The 22,257-nt window shown below is 41.0% G+C and overlaps 1 protein-coding gene across 17 annotated transcripts in view; it reads left to right on the top strand.

Annotated features, from left to right (window-relative positions):
* mapk8ip3 (mitogen-activated protein kinase 8 interacting protein 3) overlaps positions 1-22,257 on the top strand; it is a 33,790-nt gene that overhangs the window by 9,290 nt on the left and 2,243 nt on the right. For 2 of the 17 annotated variants that reach the window (XM_074655723.1, XM_074655721.1), the window contains exons 5-33: positions 466-489; positions 2,154-2,262; positions 3,445-3,676; positions 3,816-3,918; positions 5,337-5,455; positions 6,379-6,390; positions 7,032-7,049; positions 8,464-8,521; positions 8,799-8,951; positions 10,666-10,723; positions 10,988-11,139; positions 11,410-11,466; positions 11,563-11,733; positions 12,497-12,656; positions 13,914-13,964; positions 15,091-15,180; positions 15,354-15,509; positions 15,667-15,832; positions 15,945-16,145; positions 16,246-16,429; positions 17,059-17,178; positions 17,471-17,551; positions 17,641-17,708; positions 17,796-17,944; positions 18,058-18,229; positions 18,338-18,451; positions 20,098-20,136; positions 20,656-20,820; positions 21,945-22,091. In XM_074655723.1, coding sequence (XP_074511824.1) covers positions 466-489; positions 2,154-2,262; positions 3,445-3,676; positions 3,816-3,918; positions 5,337-5,455; positions 6,379-6,390; positions 7,032-7,049; positions 8,464-8,521; positions 8,799-8,951; positions 10,666-10,723; positions 10,988-11,139; positions 11,410-11,466; positions 11,563-11,733; positions 12,497-12,656; positions 13,914-13,964; positions 15,091-15,180; positions 15,354-15,509; positions 15,667-15,832; positions 15,945-16,145; positions 16,246-16,429; positions 17,059-17,178; positions 17,471-17,551; positions 17,641-17,708; positions 17,796-17,944; positions 18,058-18,229; positions 18,338-18,451; positions 20,098-20,136; positions 20,656-20,820; positions 21,945-22,091 — 3,329 coding nt within the window. The remainder of the gene's footprint in view (positions 1-465; positions 490-2,153; positions 2,263-3,444; positions 3,677-3,815; positions 3,919-5,336; positions 5,456-6,378; positions 6,391-7,031; positions 7,050-8,463; positions 8,522-8,798; positions 8,952-10,665; positions 10,724-10,987; positions 11,140-11,409; positions 11,467-11,562; positions 11,734-12,496; positions 12,657-13,913; positions 13,965-15,090; positions 15,181-15,353; positions 15,510-15,666; positions 15,833-15,944; positions 16,146-16,245; positions 16,430-17,058; positions 17,179-17,470; positions 17,552-17,640; positions 17,709-17,795; positions 17,945-18,057; positions 18,230-18,337; positions 18,452-20,097; positions 20,137-20,655; positions 20,821-21,944; positions 22,092-22,257) is intronic. The other 15 variants (XM_074655731.1, XM_074655722.1, XM_074655730.1 and 12 more) reach the window with 15 other exon arrangements.

Below are 22,257 nucleotides of genomic sequence, written 5' to 3'. Positions count from 1 at the left end.
GGAGCGGGACATCTGGTGCAGCTTCTGTAGCTGAACCGCAGATTAGTCACGTTCACTGTACACACACACACACAGTATCTTAAATATCTCTTCAGATGCACCGTCTAAGGCTCCTAATCCTACAAATAACCATCAACTGTTAGAAACAGAGCGCTGAATGAGGACAGTGTTTGCTCATGATGGGATTTTTTTTGTAGGATAGTTGTCATGATGGTTACATTAGAAACACTGATTAGACTTAGAACCGTCATTACTTCTTAATAAACTGCTGATTATCTGGTGCAGTTAACAAGAATAAGATCTTCAAGAAGTGCAGAATTGTAAAAAGAGTCAACTTGTAAAGCTGAAAGAGTGTGTGTGTGTGTGTGTGGTTTCATGTGTCATTGCATGTTCCTGTCTTTCTCTAATCACTGTCTGTCTGTCTGTCTGTCTTGCTGGCTTGCTCTCTGTTGCTGCTGTTTGCAGTCAACGCCACACATGGAGGAAAAGGTAAATCCAACATGGTCCCACAGCTGAACCTCACACCTCTTCCCTCAGCTCCGCCGTCTAAACCGACCTGCTTTTGACTTCAATTTTGACTTCAGATTTGCTGATGCCCCTCCTCATATTTTTGCCTCAACACCTCGTGTAAAGAAGTATTCCTTTATGCGTTTGCTTTATTAGTTATTGATGCTTGTGACAACGATTGATTACAGTGAATGTATCAATAATGCTACATTCTAATAACAGATAATGAAATAAGGAATGGTTCAGAGGTCATGTAAAGCAATGCAATCCATATTGTCCAGTTTTCTTCTCTTTCTCCCTCATGAGTTGCCAGTCAGTCTGTCCGTGTGTCTGTCTGCCTGCTCTGCTTGTCTTATGTCTCTTCCAAAAGTGAAACAATAGTATTATGCAAAGAGGAAGCAGTTATTTGGATATGCATTGATATTAAGCAAAGAAGAAATAGTTATCTTCTGCAGCTCTTGTATTTTTTTTATGTGGAATGCACAAGATTTTATTTTAAAGAGGACCTATTACGCTCATTTTCAGCTTCATATTTGTATTTTGGGTTTCTACTAGAATATATTTACATGTTTTAATGTTCAAAAAATACTTTACTTTTCTCATACTAGCTGTGCTGCAGCATCTCTTTTAACCCTCTTTCTGAAACGCTCTGTTTGAACTCCGGTTTTAGGGCGTGCCAAACTAGCCTCTAGTCAGGTATTATTCAAATGTGTTACTTGGTGACATCATCACGTTACGGAAGAAAAGGCGGGACTTCAATCAAGGTGTTTCAGGCAGTTCAGGAGCAGTGATTCTGTGGGGGAGAGTAACTCCCTTTGGCGTTGACTTTGTAACTTTGCAGACCTTTTACATGCACAAAAAACTATATAACACACTAAAGGAAAGGGAAAAAGCACAAAAGCATAATAGGTCCTCTTTAACATTTCACAAACGGTAGAAAACTGAGCTGTGCATGTCTGAAGTTTTTTACAGCAGTAGATGTAAGTAGCTGTGAATACATTGATATTCAACAATTCCTGTTGAATATCTTTAGATATCTTCTCAGTGTTGAGTTCTCCACAAACTACCTGTAGTCGTCTGTATTGATGGCTCCCCCTGTTTGAATGACTTGCATCTGTATCTCCAGTAAATTACGAAAGCTCATGAGGAGAATGTGTTTGGCCTGGTGGACTGGACTGCATGCCCTCAGAGCCCTCTCATCGTAGAGCTTGCAAAGCAGCCATTCTGACTTTCCCCTGTAAAGTCTCTATCCCTGTCTTGCTCTATTTCCACATTATTTTTGAATATATTGTGATGCGGGTTTGATTGCAGGCATTGCTGTTTCCATGTGGACTTCCTCATGTTTGTGTGTGTTTTTTTCCCTGGGTGCTCAGGTTTTCTCCACGCAGTCCAAAAACACACAGTTTAACACTCTTACCAAGAGTTAGATGAGAAGATTGATATCTCATATGAGACGGTGGTAACAATCTTCTCATCTAACTCAGCAAGAGAGTGAGCGTATTTCAGAAACGTTGTTTTGTGCCTTGCATCTGATGCATGCCAGGATCGGCTGCAAGTCCTGGAAAAGAAACTGATTAAATATAAACTGATTAAACAACAATGAGTCTCACTTTCATCTCCTCTTCCTTCTGTGTCTCCTCTGCCAGCAGCAAAGCGGAGCGCCCGCCTTCATTGAGCCTGTACCCCAGCGGCGAGGGCATGGTACGTGGGGGTCTCGGGGGGGCTAGGATGATGCCCGGGAAAGACATCTGGCAGGTCAGCGAGCTCGGCCAGTCTTCCTTCTGCCTATCAGGTGGGACAGACAGCAGCCATGTCCTCCTCTTCCACGACCACAACCGCAGCTTGGAGAGTGGAAGGAGGAGGGGCCGGCCTTACTGCTGCCCGTCCTGCTAGCCACAACCACACGGACCACCTCCCCTCCCACGCCTGCTTATGTCACTTTTGAGAAAACAATTTTACTCACATCACTTGGAAATCTGCCCTTTAAAGTCAGATTGGTTGGGTATATATTTTGGCTCAAGCAAGCAGGGGTCCATAATTTTCTTTCTTTATAACCGTGTTATCATGGAGCTTCTACCATGCATCCTTGTGTTTTAGTTTACACATTAAAGGCACTATATGTAACTTTTAGAAAGTCCTTGTTATTAATGACACCGGTGGTCGTTAAGTTAACTGCAGTCAGCATCCTGTTGCTCGCACTCCGTAGGCGCGAGCGGTCATCATGGGCATCAGCCAAAACAGTGACGTGACAATATATTACAATCATATATCATCGTTACCATCTGTAATGTCCAGTCTCCATGATACTAACTAGCCTGCCATTTGCAAATTACTTCATCAGCTAACATTACGAAGAAAAAACGTTCCGAGTCCTTTCCATAGAAATCAGTCCACAGGCTGGTATAGGCAACCGAGAAAATCGGGGAAGGTCTCAGTTTTTAAGTTACATTACAATCTGTTCACACAATGGCAATACAAAGCGATTAATACATGTAAATTGTTACATATAGTACCTTTAAGTTTAAATGTCCTTTTTTTTCTATCTGGTAGAGAAACAGCCAAGGTAAGAAAAAAAGAGGACAGTGTTGCTTTCTTCTTGTGGCTTCTGCTGTGAAAACATGCTGAGAGCATATGCACAGCTTAAAGGACACATTTTAGGAGTTAGATTCCCTTATTTTAAGTTGTGTTATTAGTTATATGTAATATCTACTGTGACAGTGACTTTTAAATGCTGGACAAACTGTAAAATCCAATATTTTTAAAGTCTTTTGCTGAAAATGTATTCAGAACTAAATGACTTGAGCTATTAACTTCCCTAAACAATTCAATAAGGAAATTTAAATGGGCAATCCATAATCAAATCTTTGCCTTCACTATATGATGCTCATTTAATGCTGTTTGTCTCCTGCTTCCATGTCATCGTCTCAAACCACCAAGGAGGACGGATCCGAGTCCGACTCGGTGGCGGCCACACCCAGCAGCACAGGAAGCAAGTCCAACACACCCACCTCCTCCGTCCCCTCCGCCACCGTCACCCCCATCAACGAGGGCTTCCTCCCGCCAACCGAGTTTGATGTGATGCGGGCTGGGAACCGCAGGAAAGGTGCCAAGCGGCTCAGCCGAAATATGGAGGTGCAGGTTTCCCAGGAAACCAGGAATGTCAGCATCGGTAAGAGGGCGTCACTAAATACGTCCTCAGTTTAAAGCTGGAGTGTCTGAGATAATGACTCTCAACCAATATTGGAGTGGTTCAAAGTGTAACAAATGTTTATAGTCTCCTAACGTTCAGCTCTGTTGTGTTTTTCCAGGTATGGGAAGCAGCGATGAGTGGTCCGAGTTTCAGGAGATCATCGATTCCACCCCTGAGCTGGACATGTGTGTGGACCCCCGTGTGTACGGAGGAGGAAACAGGTACAAATACACTGTGGCTGCATTACATGTACATGCACACATTGACTGTGAATGTCCCGTAACTCCAAAATGTTACTGCCCTCAAAATGATCAGCATTCATTCTTAAATTAGTCAAAGAGGTTCAAAGGCTCATACCACAAAACATGTAAACGTCATGTAACTTTTAAGGCAAATGCTGTCTCCAAGGAAGTCTGACTCAGGAAGGCTGCAGTTGGTTTCCATTCATTTTACTATTGTTTGACAAACTGCTTGCAGAGACAGGCTTGCGTGGCCCTCAGTACCTTACATTCAGTGTCAACAAACAGTAGTAATAATAATAGTAGTATTCTTTCCTGCAGACTTTGCAAAACACTTTGTTTGGATCTCATAAGGCAGCAATGATCCGTGGGTCCAATGTCATCCATGGATGGTTTAATTTCTCTCCGTAAATGTTTTAATTCAACAACATCATAGCGGCACTACTGTACATGGCTAGAAAAAACTACAACAGCCATAATTCATGTAGGCTACAGACATAACGGTGCCCGTCTGTGGGAAACACACTAATTCTTGGGATTCGGCACAACTGCTCGTAACCTTTCCTGAATTGTTTTGGACGTCTGGTCACCCTGTGAACACAATGTCTGCACTTATTCATTGTTGAATTCAGGGTAGGATTTAGTTGTGTTCAGATTTGTAGTCACTTGGCTCAAAGCTAGATGTTTTCATCCAAACAGAGCCAGCAGTGGTTTCTCAACCGCTTTCAGCTAATTGAAATTAAAAAAAATCACAGAGGCTGAAGTTGTCAGACTTTTGATGAACAACAGTGTAACACATGTGTAGGACTGCCATACCAGTATCATATTTTTATTAAAATTAATAAAAATAGGTTTTACTCTCACTGACCTGAATTTGTGTAGATACTGACAGGTACTGCTTTGTCTGTATGAATTTTACCAGGTGAAAGTCTGAGGACCAAAATGTCATAATTTAAGGGCTGGGCGATAATTGAATATGATAATTTATCGTCTTTCAATGGAATCGTATTGTGATTAAATCATATACGGTATCACGATATCGCGATACACAATTAAATCGTCTAAATTGATAACAGCACGCACATACTAACTCAAATTTCTCAGAAAACCAGATGTGGAATATTTTGCGGTAATATCATGTGAAGATTGCGGTTCTGTTTTTACATCACACTTTACCACTCAGTTCAATGCCATTAACAAATCTGTATATATGGTAATATTTATATAATTTTTAAAATCTATAATTTCACTTAACTGTTATGTTAATTTTGCAGTAGTTCTGAATTAAGTACTTTTCATTTCTCAAGCATTAAATTCCCTTAGTACAAGTGATCGACAGTGAGCAAGACTTTTGGGTTGTTTCACAGCTGTTGTTTAATGAAATCTAACGTGTGCTTCAGCCCCTCCCAGGGCATTGTGAACGAGGCCTTCGGCATCAACACCGACTCTCTCTACCACGAGATCAAAGACGCCAAGTCGGACATCATTGGAGATGTAGATGCAGGCGCAGAGCTGCTAGGTATGAACACGACTTCGACTGACATCACTTTTGCTGATAGGTTCATTAGTTAAAATACTTTTCTTAAAGCTTGTAAAGTTTAAATTTTGCCATGAAATCGCTCTGCTGGTTGCAGATTAGCGATGTCCTCCGTCACCTCCTCCTGAGGTGATCATTGCTCACCTTGAACTGGTGAAAACGAAGCTCGAGGCTTCTACAATGTGCTAACATGCCAATATGTGATATTGCTCAGTAAGATCAGATGTCAGTGTAGCTCCAAAGGAAGGGAAGTAAAGGCGGATGCATGTGTGTGTTATACAGAGACAGCGTTTGTTTTGGCTTTGCGTGACTGCAGGGCAGGAGCTCCATGTGATGTGACGCTGTGTGAACATGCCGCTGCACTGACTCTGACTATTTACCTTGTTGCATGGCCGAGGCTGGAATACACTCGATGCCAGCAGCTCATGCCTGCGTCACATCCTGATAAACCATACAACCCCTCTCTGGCTGCATCCCCCCAAACCCAGCTGCCCATTCATGCAGTGTTACTTTTATTATTTCTTTGTTTTCTACTTTGATTGTTTGTTTCTCTCTCTTTTTTTATGGGGCATGTTTAATGCAGCCCATTTCAAAGGCTGCAAGTTTAAACAGATCTTATTTTTCAAAAATTGAATTTATTATATTTCTCACATTTCATTGCACTTCCTGTTTATGCTTATTATTTATCTTAGATGTCCATTGTCAGTCTCTTTTTAGGGCTAGTACACTGTGGGGGATTCTGGTGGATTTTTGTTTCTATTCATTTCTGGGTTGTTTTGGGTTTAGATTTTTTTATTCAGCAGAAATAGAGCAGGAGATTTGATCCGTCTTCTTGTCCATCTGATAACTTCTCAACCGTTTCTTTTTTTTCCCTTTTTATGTGCGTCTGCCGGTGACACCCATAGGCGAGTTCTCAGGTGTGTATCTGAGCATGCATTGGTTGGTATATTTTCTTTTACTCTTTCGACTCCTCTATACTTTCTAAACTCCACATCTAAGACCAGATATTAACCAGTGTATACAAATTAGAAAAGGGCTCATTACTATAGCTTTAATTATTAATATGTTGTTATCAATGTATTGCTTGGTCCAGCAATTGGAAATTTGGAAATTTTCATGATTATAGTAGATGCCCAATATCCATACACATGCAGTTAAAAAGTTTTTTCTTGTTCCTTTAAAGTCACAGTGAAATTATTTTAATCTTTAGTGATTGTCATAAGCTATATCAGTCTGCATACCGTAAGTTTTCAGCCAGTTGTATTTTTTTTAAATGCACTTCTCTCCCAGACGTACAGTATATCCCACTGGTTTAGAATCAGCCTCAAGTTCAAATAAGAAATACATCATTTCACAGAGACAATACGCTCTTAAAAATCCTGTTTCACTGGGACTTTAAAATAAATCTGATGATATTTGATTAACTTTTGGGTCACAAAAATATTCTTCAAGTCCACATTAATAAATGCTTATCAGCATCTTTTCTCTTCCATTCCTGTCCTTCTCTTTACCTTCTCTGATCCTCTTCCTCTCTCCCTTCTTCTTCTTTTGCCTCCAGTCCGTGATGATTTCTTCGGTAAGGCGCACCTTGCCTACGCTCATGGTCACATTTGCTTGTTATGTCATTCCCTGGCCTCCAGCTTTCACATCTTTCTGGTTCCTTCTTTGTGTGTTTGCTTTTTTTTGTGTGTGGCTTTATATTTTGCCACCTCTGCAGCTCACACACAACAGCTCATTTGTAGAACATTCAAATAAAAATACCCTTTTGTTCGGAAAGGAAACGCTACCGGAGAATAACCTAATGGTAAAGAGGCAGTGCAGAAAAAGTGAGATGAAGATAAACAGGCTTTGTGGTGAACACCAGCTCAACAGCTGGCTTCAATAAAGTGTTTTTTCATTCCAGTTTCTTTTCCACTAGCTGTAGTAAACACACAGAGAGCCAAAATGATGTATCAGAAATATTTATGTTCATCAGAAAATAAATCTTCAGGCTGCGCTACTCACCTTCAAACTCCAAGAAATATGCGATTTAAATTGAGATTAATTTTAGGTAGAAGGTGGCGATTGCCAGTTTGTTATCTAGAGTGTCTGAGCTGCTTTAAGTAGACACAAGTTGAACCCAGAAAGATGTGCACCTATTTTTCTGTAAGGTTTATGTTTTGATAAGTGATTTGAGTTTTCTAATCCAGTGTCCACCAAGGACCATTTACTCTGTAGACAACCCAAATTATCACCAGTCTTATGTAACTGTTCCCTGGTATATAAGAAGCTTTTTGTTTTTGTTTTTCCTCATGTCCAAATTTTTCTCTGTGTCAAAATTTCCACTTAAAGTTTGTGTGCTTGGCTTCTGTTGCACAGTGCTTGCTGCCTGCACGTACAATTTTCAGTTCACGTCTGGCAATGATTAAGATAATTAAGATTTAATAACAAAGTTAATAGGTTGAGCATGACATTAACACCGTCGGGGTTAAGGGATCAACCCTGAACTCTGAATGTATGTGCACTCATGGAGCTGGATAAAGCTTTGATTAAATGACATGTTATATTTTTAGGGGAAGAATTGTAATAGTTGTACTGTGCCAACATGTTCTCACAAGTTGGCAACCTACTGAAAGTTAAAATGTTAGTTAAAGATGCTCCAGACTCCTCCCAGCTGTCTCTGTCTGAAAAGGAGTCAACTGTTTTATTTTAAATAACTTAAGTTTCATGAGTGTTTCTCCCAATATTTAACCTGAAAACCTTCCTTTTCAACCTGATTTATCTTCCTTGTTAATGAGTGCTTAAATCAATAAGCTGTCCATTAATTTTCATGTCACTGAATTATTAAACTTTTGGCTTTTGTGGAGGTTTTTCCATCCTTTGCTCCACAACAGACACATAGCTTAGCTCAGTGTTGCCACAAAAACTCTGGCAAATACATTTTGCTTAACTGATCAATGGATTTATTAACTTATGATTTATTAACAGAGATGTGAATGTGACTGTTTCAGGGATGGGTAAGGAGGTGGAGAACCTGCTGACGGAGAACAAACAGCTCCTAGAGACCAAGTAAGATTAATGATTGTGTGTCTGTGTTCGTCCTTTAATCCTTATACACCTTCTACCTTCCATCCCTTCAAATGTGTCAACTGTAAGATTTGTTTATGCTCCAAAAAAATATGTTTAAATAACTGGTTGGTTCATGATGTTTAATAATCTGCACCGCTTCTGTATTCAGAAGGTTCTCTGTCCATGTTTGTTTTTGTGTGTGTGTAAACATGAAAGCCCACCTTGTAGTTTCCTAGAGCTGGTTTTGATATATTTCTTCCTGTTCTTTGCTTGATAGAAATGCTCTCAACATTGTGAAAAATGACCTTATTGCCAAAGTGGACGAGCTGTCGGGGGAGCAGGAGGTGCTGAGGGAGGAGCTGGAGGCTCTGAGGCAGTCCAAGAACAAAGTGGACGCCAGAGTCAAGGAGCTGGAAGAAGAACTCAGGAGGTGAATATACGTTTTTTAAATAACATGATGAGTTCAGGGGGAAAACAATATGCCCCTTCAAATTGGTAATGTAATGAGATATACATTTGGAGATGCTCCAGACAAAAATAAACAGGTCAAATGCAAGTTAAATAAACATGATGCATCTTGAGTATGAGAACCAGAAGACAAAATGTCTGTGTGTTGTAGACTGAATCTTGTTTATTTCAAACTCCTGTAATTTCCTGTATTGGTCATTCAGTAATCTGTTTATTGACTGTGGCTCCTTAACTCTGAATTTTTTCTTTGATGAATAATATTGTGTAAAGGAGCTCACTGTCATCATGCTCTTTTTTTCCTTACTTCCTCAGCTTCACTATTTTCTGTGGATACACTAATGTTGCTGTTTACCAGTTCAGATCATTCTCAGTTTCTTCTTTAATCAGCCATATTTCTCGGCAGTTTAAATGAGCTTCTTAAACTCTTTAAAACCAGTCTGACATTAGTAAGTACATATTTCAGTGTGGCAGCTCATTTGTGTTTATGGATGAAGTTGCTGACATTGGAAGAGGATGCCTTTTACTGGCAGTTAAAGCCGATGAGGGACCAACTTCTAATGCCATAAAGTGCTGAGTTGGAAATTGTAAAACTCACCTGGACACAGTTCCACAGGCTGAACAACACTTTTACAACACCTAATAAATCTTAAGGTTCATTAGATACACTTGGGGGCTATGAAACAAGACAGTTTTAAGTCAGAGAGGAAATGGATGGTAGTAAATTTGGGATGGATGGAAAGTAGAGCGGATCAAACTACGTGTAAGACTTCCCACTAATTTCAAATACTTACCAAGACACAGGATTTTGTAATAGAACTCTAGTGTGGTTTGTTTGGGCAGTTTTGAACACAGTAATCGTACTCTGGTGCAGTCCAAAACAACCAGTCAAAGACCGCTTGCGATAGGTGGTCTTGGACCGTTTCCAAGCGAACTGAAACGTATGCTGCCTGTGAAGGCATTTGTTGAGATGGACACAGGTGAACGAAAGGGTTAACATGAGTGGGAGAGGACTGACCTGGACTTCTGCAGAAGTCCGATGTTTGCTTGACATCTGGGCTGAAGAGAACATACAGAATATGCTTAATAAAGTCCACAAATACAGTGATATTTACAAAGTGATTCCAGATAAACTGAAGGCGTAGGGATTCTTGCACACACTAGATCAATGCAGAGTCAAAGTAAAAAATACTTCGACAGCAACATATCAAAGTCTGCGATTCCCTGCTTAGAACTGGTATCTCTCGAGATGAAAAAGATAAATGAACTCCTTTGTACACACCCCTCAGCGACTATTTTTTTTTTATTTGGTTCAGCTTTAATTTGTGCACTGTGAATCCGAACCAGACTAAATAGAAAACGAACCGAAATGATCAATTTCACTCTGATTCAGACTAACCAAACAGACTAGGGATTGTGAAAGCACCATCGAGTCCCAAATTCTTCCGACTAAAAAGTTCCTCAGTGACTCCCAGTGTCAGTGACTCCCAGTCTCAGTGACTCCCAGTCTCAGTGACTCCCAGTCCCAGTGACTCCCAGTCTCAGTGACTCCCAGTCCCAGTGACTCCCAGTCCCAGTGACTCCCAGTCCCAGTGACTCCCAGTCTCAGTGGACTCGTTCCCTTCATGTCCAGAAGCTCATAAATAACGTTTGTGTAACGCTGTTTTTTTGGGCTGCAGGTTAAGAGCAGAGGCTCTCGGTGCGTCTCGGGACTCCAAGGATGAAGGAGGCGACGATGTGAGTAAAACTGTCTCTGCATTACTCGTCCTACACATTGAATTAGTGTGCATGGAGATATCAGTGTTATTTTCTTGAGAATGAGAATCTCACACTCTGGAAAAAAAACTTAGAACTACATATTTTTGGTAGATGTGGAAAAAGACTTTGAACACATTAAAATATGACATAACTACCGTCAGTATACTGTATATCTCTGCTTGTAAATCTGTGTTTTCAGACCTTGTTAAATTAATAAATGATACTGTGCACTTGTGTGGCCAGTTTTCATCACCCATGCAGGACGGAGACATGACAATGACGCAGCGGCGGCGGTTCACCCGGGTGGAGATGGCCCGCGTGCTGATGGAGAGGAATCAGTACAAAGAGAGACTGATGGAGCTGCAGGAAGCCGTACGGTGGACGGAGATGATCAGGTAGATGAGAGGAAGCGTTAAACTAGAGATGAAGAACTTGAATGACCGCAGGAAGTTTAAACTCAACATATTAAAATGTTTACTACGGTCTAAATCAAGCTGCAAGAATTTAGCTGAATTTTGTCTTTATACTATTGATCTTACAGAATAAGTATCTTTTTTTCCAAAATTGTAGACATTTAATGTTGCATTGAGCCACACATTTATTTCAAATATCATTTTAGTCTCCTTGTTTCTTTTCCTTTGACTCACACCTCTGTTTCCTCTCAGGGCGTCCAGGGAGAGTCCTCAAATCACAGAGAAAAAGAAGTCCACCATCTGGCAGTTGTGAGATTCTGCTTTTATTTAATAATATTTACAGTTAGAAATACCCTAAATGATTTGGTCAAACGTCAAACATCTCCTTCTCCCTCCATCCAACAGCTTTTCGCGCCTCTTCAGCACATCGTCCAGCCCTCCACCCATCAAGCGGCCGTACTACAGCGTCAACATCCACTACAAGTCGCCCTCGCCGGCTGGTTTCTCTCAGCGCCGCAGCCACACCATGTGTCAGATCTCCACCTCCAACCGCACACTGGAGTTCTTCCCCGAAGAGTGAGCAGCAAACCAGCTACATACCGTCACTAAACCTATCTTCACTTCTCACTAAACCTCTATCCTTCTCTGCTTCCTACTCTGCTTTGGTCTGAACGCCTGGTCGCTTGCTTGCTTTGTGGCAGCTCGGAGAGAAGAAAGCTTCCAGCACGTTCTTCAGTATTCAACATTGATAGAGATGTGACGTGTGTTTAAATTGAGACACAGTTCTCCCTTTGGGATTGGTTGTAAATGCTTTCACATTCCATTCAGACACATCTCGTCACATCTCGGAAATATTCTGAATATTGGCTTTTTGCAAAATTGTTGTTAAAGAGATGATTTGGTAAGATAGAGATAAAGTCCCTTTTTAAGTTGCATATTGAACTTTTTAGCTTTGGATGATGATGAACGTGACCTCCAACATGATTAAATCTCTTATACCTTCCTATTTTGAGCATAAAGCAAGACTGAATGACATTGTTTCATTCTCAAGTTGTCTTCGCGTTTAACCTCTCTTTAACCTCAAATACATCAGGCCACAGATACATCACTCACATGCAGACACACATGGACACAAATACTAAACATATTTAAAATCTTTTCATAATTTTCAGTATACTGTGATAAAACACATTGCTTGGCTTGAGCTAGAAAAAAGCCTTGTTTAACTGCTGTTGCTATATTTTCTTCCTCTTCTTCTCTTGCTGCTGGCTGGCCAGGCTGCTAACGCTTCGCTTTTTTCTCTCTCTTCTTCTTTTCCCGCCTTCCCCGTCGCTTCCAGACTGGCCAGTAATGGTGTTGCATCTCTCCTCAGTGACTCGGCACTGTTGGCCCGCCGAGAGCAGCGGCGTGAACAGTACCGGCAGGTCCGCGAGCACATGCGCCGCGATGACGGCATCATGCAAGCCTGTGGCTGGAGCGTGCCATCTCGCTTCAAACAGGTACACACACACACAACCCCATACTACATGGTCAGACACCCCTCTGGGCCTCCACCTACACAACAAAAACATCACTCAGTTTGTATGAGAATAACCTCACAGATGTTTGTCTGGTGAAATGATGTTCAGAAATAATTTGGCTGCATATAACCTTTTGTAAACTTGTGACACACTCTGCATGAGGAAGTTTATTTGGAACAGGAAGGTCACACAAAAGCATTTCAATTTAAAGGTACAGTGTGTAGGATTTACAGTAGTAGCATCTAGTGGTGTGGTTGCAGATTGCAACCAACTGAGTACCCCTCCGCTCACTCCTCCCTTTCCAAGACGGTAACGTGAGCCTTGAGTGCAAAACCACGGTAACGCCGTTCGCCTCGCGAGCATCCTTACCGTAATAACACTACTTTAGGAGTAACGGAAGTCAGACGGCGGCTGGCGATATCACGGTTTTGCACTCTGCGGCTCACGTTCCTGCAGTTTCACAAACATGTCGGAGAACGACGGTGGCCTTCAGGTAACGTAAAGACGTGAAAGTCTCTCTCTAGAGCCAGTGTTTGGTTTGTCCATTCTGGGCTACTGTAGAAACATGGCGGAGCAACATGGCGGACTCCATGAAGAGGACCCGCTCCCTATGTAGATATGAAGGGCTCATTCTAAGCTAATGAAAACACAACGTTTCTTAGTTTCGGGTGATTATACACTAACGAAAACATAGTTATGAATATTATATTCCATTTCTGCTAATAGATCCCCGAAATGTTGAACACTGTTCCTTTAAATTAAGAAATAACAGTGTGTGAAACTCAGTACTCAAATCTCCCACACAGAGTGTGACACTGAAGTTACACATGCAAACACACATTTAAGTTAGAAGCATACATTTTGGATCTGCTTTTACACTAGAAAGCAGAGACAAAAATGTTTTTCACATTTTTATCAACTTGAATTTCTCATGCTGACTTTTTCAACATTCGAACATAATTTCCCCAAGCTCAAACTCATGTTGTCTCTCGTTTGAGCCCATAGAAATTGTAAATGATGTTGATCAGTTCATTGTTGGTTCTGGTCTTTTTATGGGATTTATTGACAATAAGAAAATAATTCTTTTACACCTGTAAGAATAGTAGAAAGCTCAAAGAAATGATTTAATTAATAGCATGGAAGTGTACATTAAATTGGTCAATAGACCCTGTGCAGCTTGAAGGCCGATGGGCAGTGTGTTGGTAGGCAGGTGGCTCTAACTCTGGTCTCCCACAGCCTGGTGTTCCGACGGACAGCGCTCAGGACAGCCCGCTGAAGAGACCGCAGGCAAGTGAGACCGACAGAGCGCCGGCATGCGCCTTTACGGCTTCCCTTCCCTTTAACCTTCCTGAATACATATCCAGATAATCAAGACAGCATTTTTTTTTTACTTTACAAACTGAGACACAGTCAGTTCCATGTGAACATCTTTAACAAAATGAGCATTTAAAAAAAATTATCTGAGAACTTTACTATGAAATGCAAGAAAATCAAGGGACATTTATAATTTTGGAGGCATGATATGACTCACACACACACACACACACACACACAGACACACACAGAGTACACAAACACAAACCTTATGACTGCATCTCTCTGATCAACACCATCTTTTTAATTTTCTCTCCTACTGCAAATGTTGCAACCTTTTAACCTTTAACCTCTGTCTGTGTCAACCTGCCTCACTTAACACATTGATGTTGTCATCACTTACTTACTCCTGCTTTGCTCTTAGTGTTCTTCCTTAAAGGAAAAATCCACTTTAAAATAAATAAAGTTACTAAGTAATATCATATGTGGAAAAAATAGACACTTTCAGTGAAAATTGTTGTAGTCTGTGTTGCTTTCAACCAACTGTTCACCACCAGATGGCGCCAAAGTAAGGAATTGTAAAAACATACACATAGTGGTTTTAACAGACAATATAAATTAACACATTTCTGCTGCATTGTTTGGTCATGTATTTTTCTTCTTTCTGGCGACAATATGCCTTCCCATCAGGAAATTCCAGTGCAGCTACAATGGAGTTTAATAGCAGAAAAATATAGATATAAAGATCACATTTTGGTGCCACAATCAAATTGTGGATTCTTTCTAAAAGCACCGATATGTAGTGTAGCAATCAGCAGAGATAAATCCTTTATAGAAGAGGCAGACATACCAATATGTCCTCTGACACCATTCCCTACAGAGGTGTTACGGTTTGAGTAAGTGGCGTGACACATTTCTGAACTGGAAAACTCTTCTGTACATGTATAAAGTGCATACACAAACACTGAATGATTTATTATATATATATATATATAGATATAGATATATTATTATCATTAGTGGCCAGTAACATTGGAGATATTTTGTTGGAACCAGACAATAATTCACCACTCTGCTTGTTATCACCTCCTGCTTTTAGATCACTAACGAGAAAGAGGACAACCGCATGAAGAATGTGCCCGTCCCGGTGTACTGTCGTCCTCTGGTAGAGAAGGACCCCAACAGAAAGGTGAGGCGTTCAGGGGACGACATGTCCACTGTTGCTCTACTGTTGCTCTACTCAAAAAAGTGTTTTACTTGTTAGTTCACTTGAATGTTGTGCAAAATGATTTATGTGCTTAAGAGGGCACTTCAATCTCTGAACATTTACATATTACATATTTTGTGTCTGTGTGTTTGTAGTTGTGGTGTGCAGCTGGCGTGGACCTGACAGGATGGAAGGCCAGCAGCCCGGAGGTGGTACCAGCCAAAGCACTGTTAGGCGGCAGCGACCCCCTGCATGCTGAGGAGAACGGAGGTGGCAAGAAGAGCAGCCACAGCTCCCCAGAGAAGAGGAAGGTAGAAACCCATTTTAGGACATTTATTGGTTATATTACTACTAGAGGGTAGTTCAAAACACAATGATGATTATATGAACCACATCCGTCCTTTTCTCAGTTAGTCGTCCTTGTGTTAAAACCCTGTCGTCTCCTCTCTCCCTCCTCCACTCGCCCAGTCGAAGGAACTCCAGGAAACAGACACCATGAGCAGTCGAGTGTGGATCCTCACCAGCACCCACTCTGCCAGCAAGGTGGTCATCATCGATGCCAACCAGCCGGGCTCGCTGGTCGACCAGTTCAACGTCTGCAACGCCCACGTGCTCTGCATCTCCAGTGTGCCAGGTGAGAGGGAGAGTTTTTGTTAAACCGTCATATTTGCATTTTCATACATCTTTTATGTTGAAGGGTGTGACCTTTTAGTAAGACGTGTTAATATGTTTGTGTTTGTATCCAGCTGCCAGCGAGAGCGACTATCCAGCAGGAGAGATCGTGTTGGATCCAGGTGACGGTGGAGCAGGCGCTGGTGGCGAGGATGCTGGCAGCGTGGAGGGCATGTTGGCTGGTATCACTCTCGTCGGCTGTGCCACCAACTGCAGCGTCGCCCGTAGCAACTGCTCCTCACGCACTGACACGCCCATAATGGACAAAGGACAAGGTGGGCTCATCCTTTTAATGCTCCTGCATCTTTTTCCTTATCATTACGGAAAGGTGTCAAGCCGACCAGTTTGTTTATTTATTTTAATGTCGTTCTTCAGCCCCCACCGCTCCCCCCATGAATGGGAAGATTCACACTGCCCAGTCGGCCGAGGAGGCCATGGAGGCCACAGAGGTTCCCGAGTCAACGGCCAGCCAAGCAGAGCTGAGATCTGGACCTCCAGGACCATTTACTGAGCACGTCTTCACCGACCCCCAGCCTCGTCTATCAGACGCCTCTGACAGGTAGGAGGCCAAAGTCCGTCCATATAAAGACCATCAGGATTGTCATGAATAAATGTTTGTGTACATTTGGTTAGGGATGCACCGATACTGGATTGGATATCGGTGAGACTGGGGCCGATCTATTCAATTAAATTCTATGTTTATATACTATATATATTATAGATAATTTGACCAATTTGTTGCTGCATTAAAAAACGTTTTCATATGAATTTTAATTTCTGATAGTTTTGAAGATTTTTACCAAGTTGCTGGTGTACTATTTATTATTATTATAATTTTTTTTATATAAATACGAACTCAGAAATTTATATCTATGTATTTATTTGTTACATTTTGTTTTACAAAGTTAGGAAAACAATGTTTAAGTCAGGCCTGATGTTTCCTTACACATAAAATGATCCCAGTCACTCCCACACAGTGAGGCATACGGCTTATTAATTAAACACTGATATCAGATCAATACCCTGTATCGGCCGATACCCAAAACCCAGGTATCCGTATCGGGACTGAAAAAAAGTCAGATCAGTGCATCACTACATTTGATAACTGACAACTTTTAGTACATTAGATCCACACGACTACGGGAAATAATTGGAAAACCTAAGTGTGTCTGTTGTGTGTCCACACAGGAGCGCAGGTCAATCCAAAGAGGAAACTTCTCAGCTTCCAGAGTCGGAGGACGGAGGTGAAGACACCAAGACCTACACCAGCGTGGCCCCCACTATGTGGCTAGGGGCCCAGAACGGCTGGTAAGTCGTTCAGCAGAAGTGCTGGCAACTTCTGCTGAAGCCGCACAGTATCTAAAAACACATATTACAATCATTTCTTAACCCTTCAGCTTATAGTTTTATTATTACTGCTTTACTTTTGCAAGAAAAGATCAGTCACACGCTGGATAGAGAGATTCTTTTTGGGTCTTTCCCCAAAAGACCATGTATCTTCCATCCAAGACGCACATGTAAATGTCATGACATGCTTCTTTTGAACTCTATATGCAGTTTGGTTTTGCTCTGGAGTATCTTGCCTCTGTTCTCCCTCAAGGCTCTACGTCCACTCAGCCGTTGGAAACTGGAAGAAGTGCCTCCACTCCATCAAACTCAAAGACTCTGTGCTCAGTCTGGTGTAAGTGATGCTGACGGTTTTAAACTCTGTAGTTCGATCTGTATGAATTTCTGTCACCGCAGCAGTCTCCGTCTCCTCTCTAATTGCAGACACGTGAAAGGTCGTGTGCTGGTTGCCCTCGCTGACGGGACCCTCGCCATATTCCATAGATCAGAGGGTATTTGGGATTTTAATTTGTTTTAGCAGAGCACAAGTCTTGTATTAGTTGTATTAGTTGTAACTTTGTGTGTGGATTTGTCAACAGATGGCCAGTGGGATTTGTCCAATTACCACCTAATGGACCTCGGTCGGCCTCATCACTCCATCCGCTGCATGGCTGTAGTACATGATAAGGTTTGGTGCGGCTACAAGAACAAGATCCACGTCATCCAGCCCAAGAGCATGCAGATCGAGGTGAGCTATGAATCTGCCGTTGCATCATCCTGCTGAAAAATGAGTCCAACAATAACATAAAACTGTAATAACAAGTAGATTTACTCCACCTCGATTCTTTCACCGCTCTGTAGAAGTCCTTCGACGCCCACCCTCGCAGGGAGAGTCAGGTGCGACAGCTTGCGTGGATCGGTGACGGTGTTTGGGTGTCGATCCGGCTAGACTCGACCCTGCGTCTCTACCATGCGCACACACATCAGCACCTCCAGGATGTGGACATCGAGCCATACGTCAGCAAGATGCTGGGTGAGAGATTGTTGGCTTGTTTTAGAGAGAATCCATGGACACTTTACTGCTAAATGTGAATGATGCTTGTGTTTGTTGCCTGTTATATTCCCTGGTTGTAATTCACAGGTACTGGCAAGCTGGGCTTTTCTTTTGTGCGAATCACAGCTCTTCTGATTGGTGGAAACCGTCTCTGGGTAGGAACTGGAAACGGCGTGATCATCTCCATCCCACTGACAGAGAGTGAGTCTGAGATTCATTTATACAGTTTACAATAAATGACGTACAACATGTGTTCTTTGATGAGTCTAATTCTCATCAAAATCTTCTTACAATCCTCTTGAGACGATGTTCGTTACCTCTGCTAAGGAGGTTATTTTGTGGTAAGATTTGTTTGTCTGTCTGGATACTGGTTACTAGGCAGAATATCTAGAGTTGTTGGGAGATTTTGGTGTAGATCTGAATCCAGCAGCACCACCATGTGGTCATTTTACATCTTGTCTTAAAGGGATAGTTTGGGTGTTTTAAAGTGGGGTTGTATGAGGTACTTATCCATAGTCGGTGTGTTACCTACACAGCAAAGTTACGAGTTACCGCACGGAAGCAATAATGTACAGCTGTGGACGGGGCCAGCAGCAAAACATATTTTAGCCACCTAAAAGAAAGGTTCACCTAAAGCTCTTTCTGACGAGGAACTGAAGCAAAAATAATCTAAATATAGCGTACACTTAAACTGATTTAGATTTCTTTAGGTGGGCCTTTCCCTTTAGGTGGCTAAAATACGTGTTGCTGCTGGTCCTGTCCACAGCAGTACATTGCTTTGCTTCTGTGTCGGTACTCCTGTCCGTTTCTCCAAACTGGGGGCGTGCCGACCGTCATCTACTGTAGGTAATACAATGACTATGGATAAGCACCTCATACAACCCAAATTCCAAACTATCCCTTTAGAGCCCCTAAACCAGGGGTCTGCAACCTGCGGATCTTCAGCCCCTCTCAAGTGGCTTCCTGTGGATTTTATAAAAATGGAAATGAATTACTTTTTTGTTTACATTTTCATTTTTATTTATCCTTGTTGTAGGTCTATGGTACAACGGTACGATGGAGTATTAGGGCCACATTGAGGGAAAAAAACCCAACTGAGATTTCGAGAATAAAGTCACATTATAAAGTAGTAATTTTACGTGTTATTTTCTTTTTTTCTTTTAAAATTATGAGTTTGTTCTCGTAATATTACGACTTTATTCTGTAAATCTCAGATGTTTTTTCCCTCAATGATGCCCTAATACTCCGTAGTACATTTGCTCTTTGGCCCTTACTGCATTATACTTATATACTATATACTTAGACTATAAACTGTGTTACCTTCATCCCAATGATCAAATGTTTTGCGGCTCCAGACAGATTTTATTTTTGATTTTTGCCTAAAATGGCTCTTTTGATAATAAAGGTTGCTGACCCCTGCCCTAAACCATGATGTGTAGAAGGACTTTTTTCTTGGATTCCTTAGTTCGAGACAAATAGGCCACGACTGCTCAAATTTTCAACTATTTGGATTTTTTTTTTAGATGATCTGAAATTCAGCTAATGGGCTGTACATGACAAACAGCGGCTTCATAATCAAACGTTATCATTAGGTAGCCTGAACTGACCAAAAAAATCGAAACAGAAGGTCGTTTTCCTCACCTACTGTAGTGCGGTTTATCTGTGTTCTTCTTTACCGCACTCCCTCTTCGCCCCATGAACTCCCTCGTCTTTCTTTCCACCTTCTGTTCCCCAGTCTTCCATCAGAGGTTTCCCCTCTTTCACAGACAGCCTTGGTCATAACTGTTACTGTTACTGTCCTCTTTTTTCCTCTGCTCTCCTCCCCCCTCCTCCTCCTCATCCTGTAGCGGTGGTCCTTCACCGGGGACAGCTCCTTGGGTTGAGGGGTAAGTGGGAGCGCTCCCTCCCTCCTGCTGTTGTGATCTACCTTTTCTTGCCCAGTCAAACCTTCATGTCCCCTAAAGTTACCTGTTTCTTGATGCTTACTTAAGATGTGAACACCATTAAATGTTAGGCACTCAATTAGTCCTCTTTTATCTGTGAACATTTAGCTAAAGGTCACCAAAAGTATTTGGTGTGATGATTTTTACTTTTAACTGTATATCAGAGCAGTGCTTTTACTCATTGGTTGCTTTGCATGTTATTTATCATTGTGCTTTACTGCATCAATGACTAAAATATATGTTTGTGTGTACCAGATCCGTTGCATGCAAAGGATGTGTTTTTAACTATCTCAAATCTTTTTTTTTTTTTTTTTTTAAATATTCTAAAATCATTTCTCATTTTCAGAAATATGTGGATTTTGTGGGTGTTTATTTTTCGCCTGTGTCATGCTACCACATATGATTTGCTAGTAAACATTCCTGGTTGGTTAGTTTCTCACTCCTGGGTTCTTCATCCCTCAGCCAATAAGGTGTCTCCTACATCGTCCGGCGGAGTGATCCATGTGTACGGTGACGACGGCTCTGAGAAGAGCACCGGCAGCTTCATCCCCTACTGCTCCATGGCACAAGCCCAGCTCTGTTTCCACGGACACCGCGATGCTGTCAAGTTCTTCGTCTCTGTACCCGGTAGGCACAAAACCTGTCTGTACCCGTCTGTATCTGCAACACTGACGACATTCCTACTGTACTAGGACTTTTTTTATGACATTATTTGACATACTATATTGTGACTCTTTTATGATATACTAGATTTACTCTTTTTTATACATACCATACTGTGACTTTTTTATGTTATTAGTCGACCTTATACTCTGACTTTTTATGACATTTGTCGACATAAAATGGATTTGACATAATTCAACATACTATAGTATGTGATTTGTTTTTACTTCAACATATTATACTATGAGTATTTTCTTTTTAATATTTCGACATACTATACTATGACTTTTTAAAAATAATGTCGACATAGTATACTATAACTTTTTACTGACATACTATACTGTGAGTTTTTTTTCGACACACTATACTGTAATTTAATTTCAACATACTATACTATGACTTTTTTTTAAACCTTGACACACTATTACTTTTTCAAAAATGTCAACATGCTATACTCTGACTTATCTTTTTCAACATACTAAAATATGACTTTAAAAAAATAAATAAACATTATACTATGACTTTTTTCCGACGTACTGCAGTATGACTTTTTTTCGACATAGTACACTATGACTATTTTTCGACATAGTGTACGATGAAATTTTTTCGATATACTATACTATGATTTTTTTTTTTTAAATTCGACATACTGTACTATGATTTTTTACATTTTTTTTGACATACGACACTGACTTTTAATAAAAAATTTCGACACACAATACTCTGACTTTTTTTCAACATACTATACTATGACTTTTTAAAAATGTTCGACTTAGTATACAATGACTTTTTTTGCGACATACTATACCATGTTTTATATTTTTTAATTTTGACATACTATGCTATGAGTTTTTTTTTTGCTTTTTTTCCCACATACTATAACTTTTTTTACTATACTATGACATGTTTGTCTTTTTTCTACATACAAAACACATTTTTGGCCATAACACAAGAATTCATATGATAATTTTCACAATTTAAAAAATGTCTAATCGGATACATTTTGGACAGGCATTGATGTATAAACTGCAACTTGACCGCGGGTATTCTCATTCTTTTTCTTCTGTGTGTGTGTGTTTGTGTGACAGGTAATGTTCTGGCCACCCTAAACGGCAGTGTACTTGACAGTCCATCGGAGGGGCAGGGGTCAACAGCGCCCCAAGAGACTGAGGCCCAGAGTGTTCACAATGTGTTGGTGCTGAGTGGAGGAGAGGGCTACATCGACTTCCGTATAGGTAAGCAATCACACCTGCACTCAGGTCAATTGTCATTTCTATGTAGCCAATACACCATACTAAGACTTCCTGCAAAAACTTAAAATAAAATAGCCAAATGTGACAGTGGTGCTTTATAATATTAGCAGTACTGATGTTGCTGATTTTAACACGCAACAGTTTAATA

Source organism: Sebastes fasciatus, chromosome 13, assembly GCF_043250625.1.
Source record: "Sebastes fasciatus isolate fSebFas1 chromosome 13, fSebFas1.pri, whole genome shotgun sequence".
NCBI lineage: Eukaryota > Metazoa > Chordata > Actinopteri > Perciformes > Sebastidae > Sebastes > Sebastes fasciatus.
The sequence above is the reverse complement of the archived record's forward strand: the minus strand, read 5'-3'. Positions and strand labels throughout refer to the sequence as shown.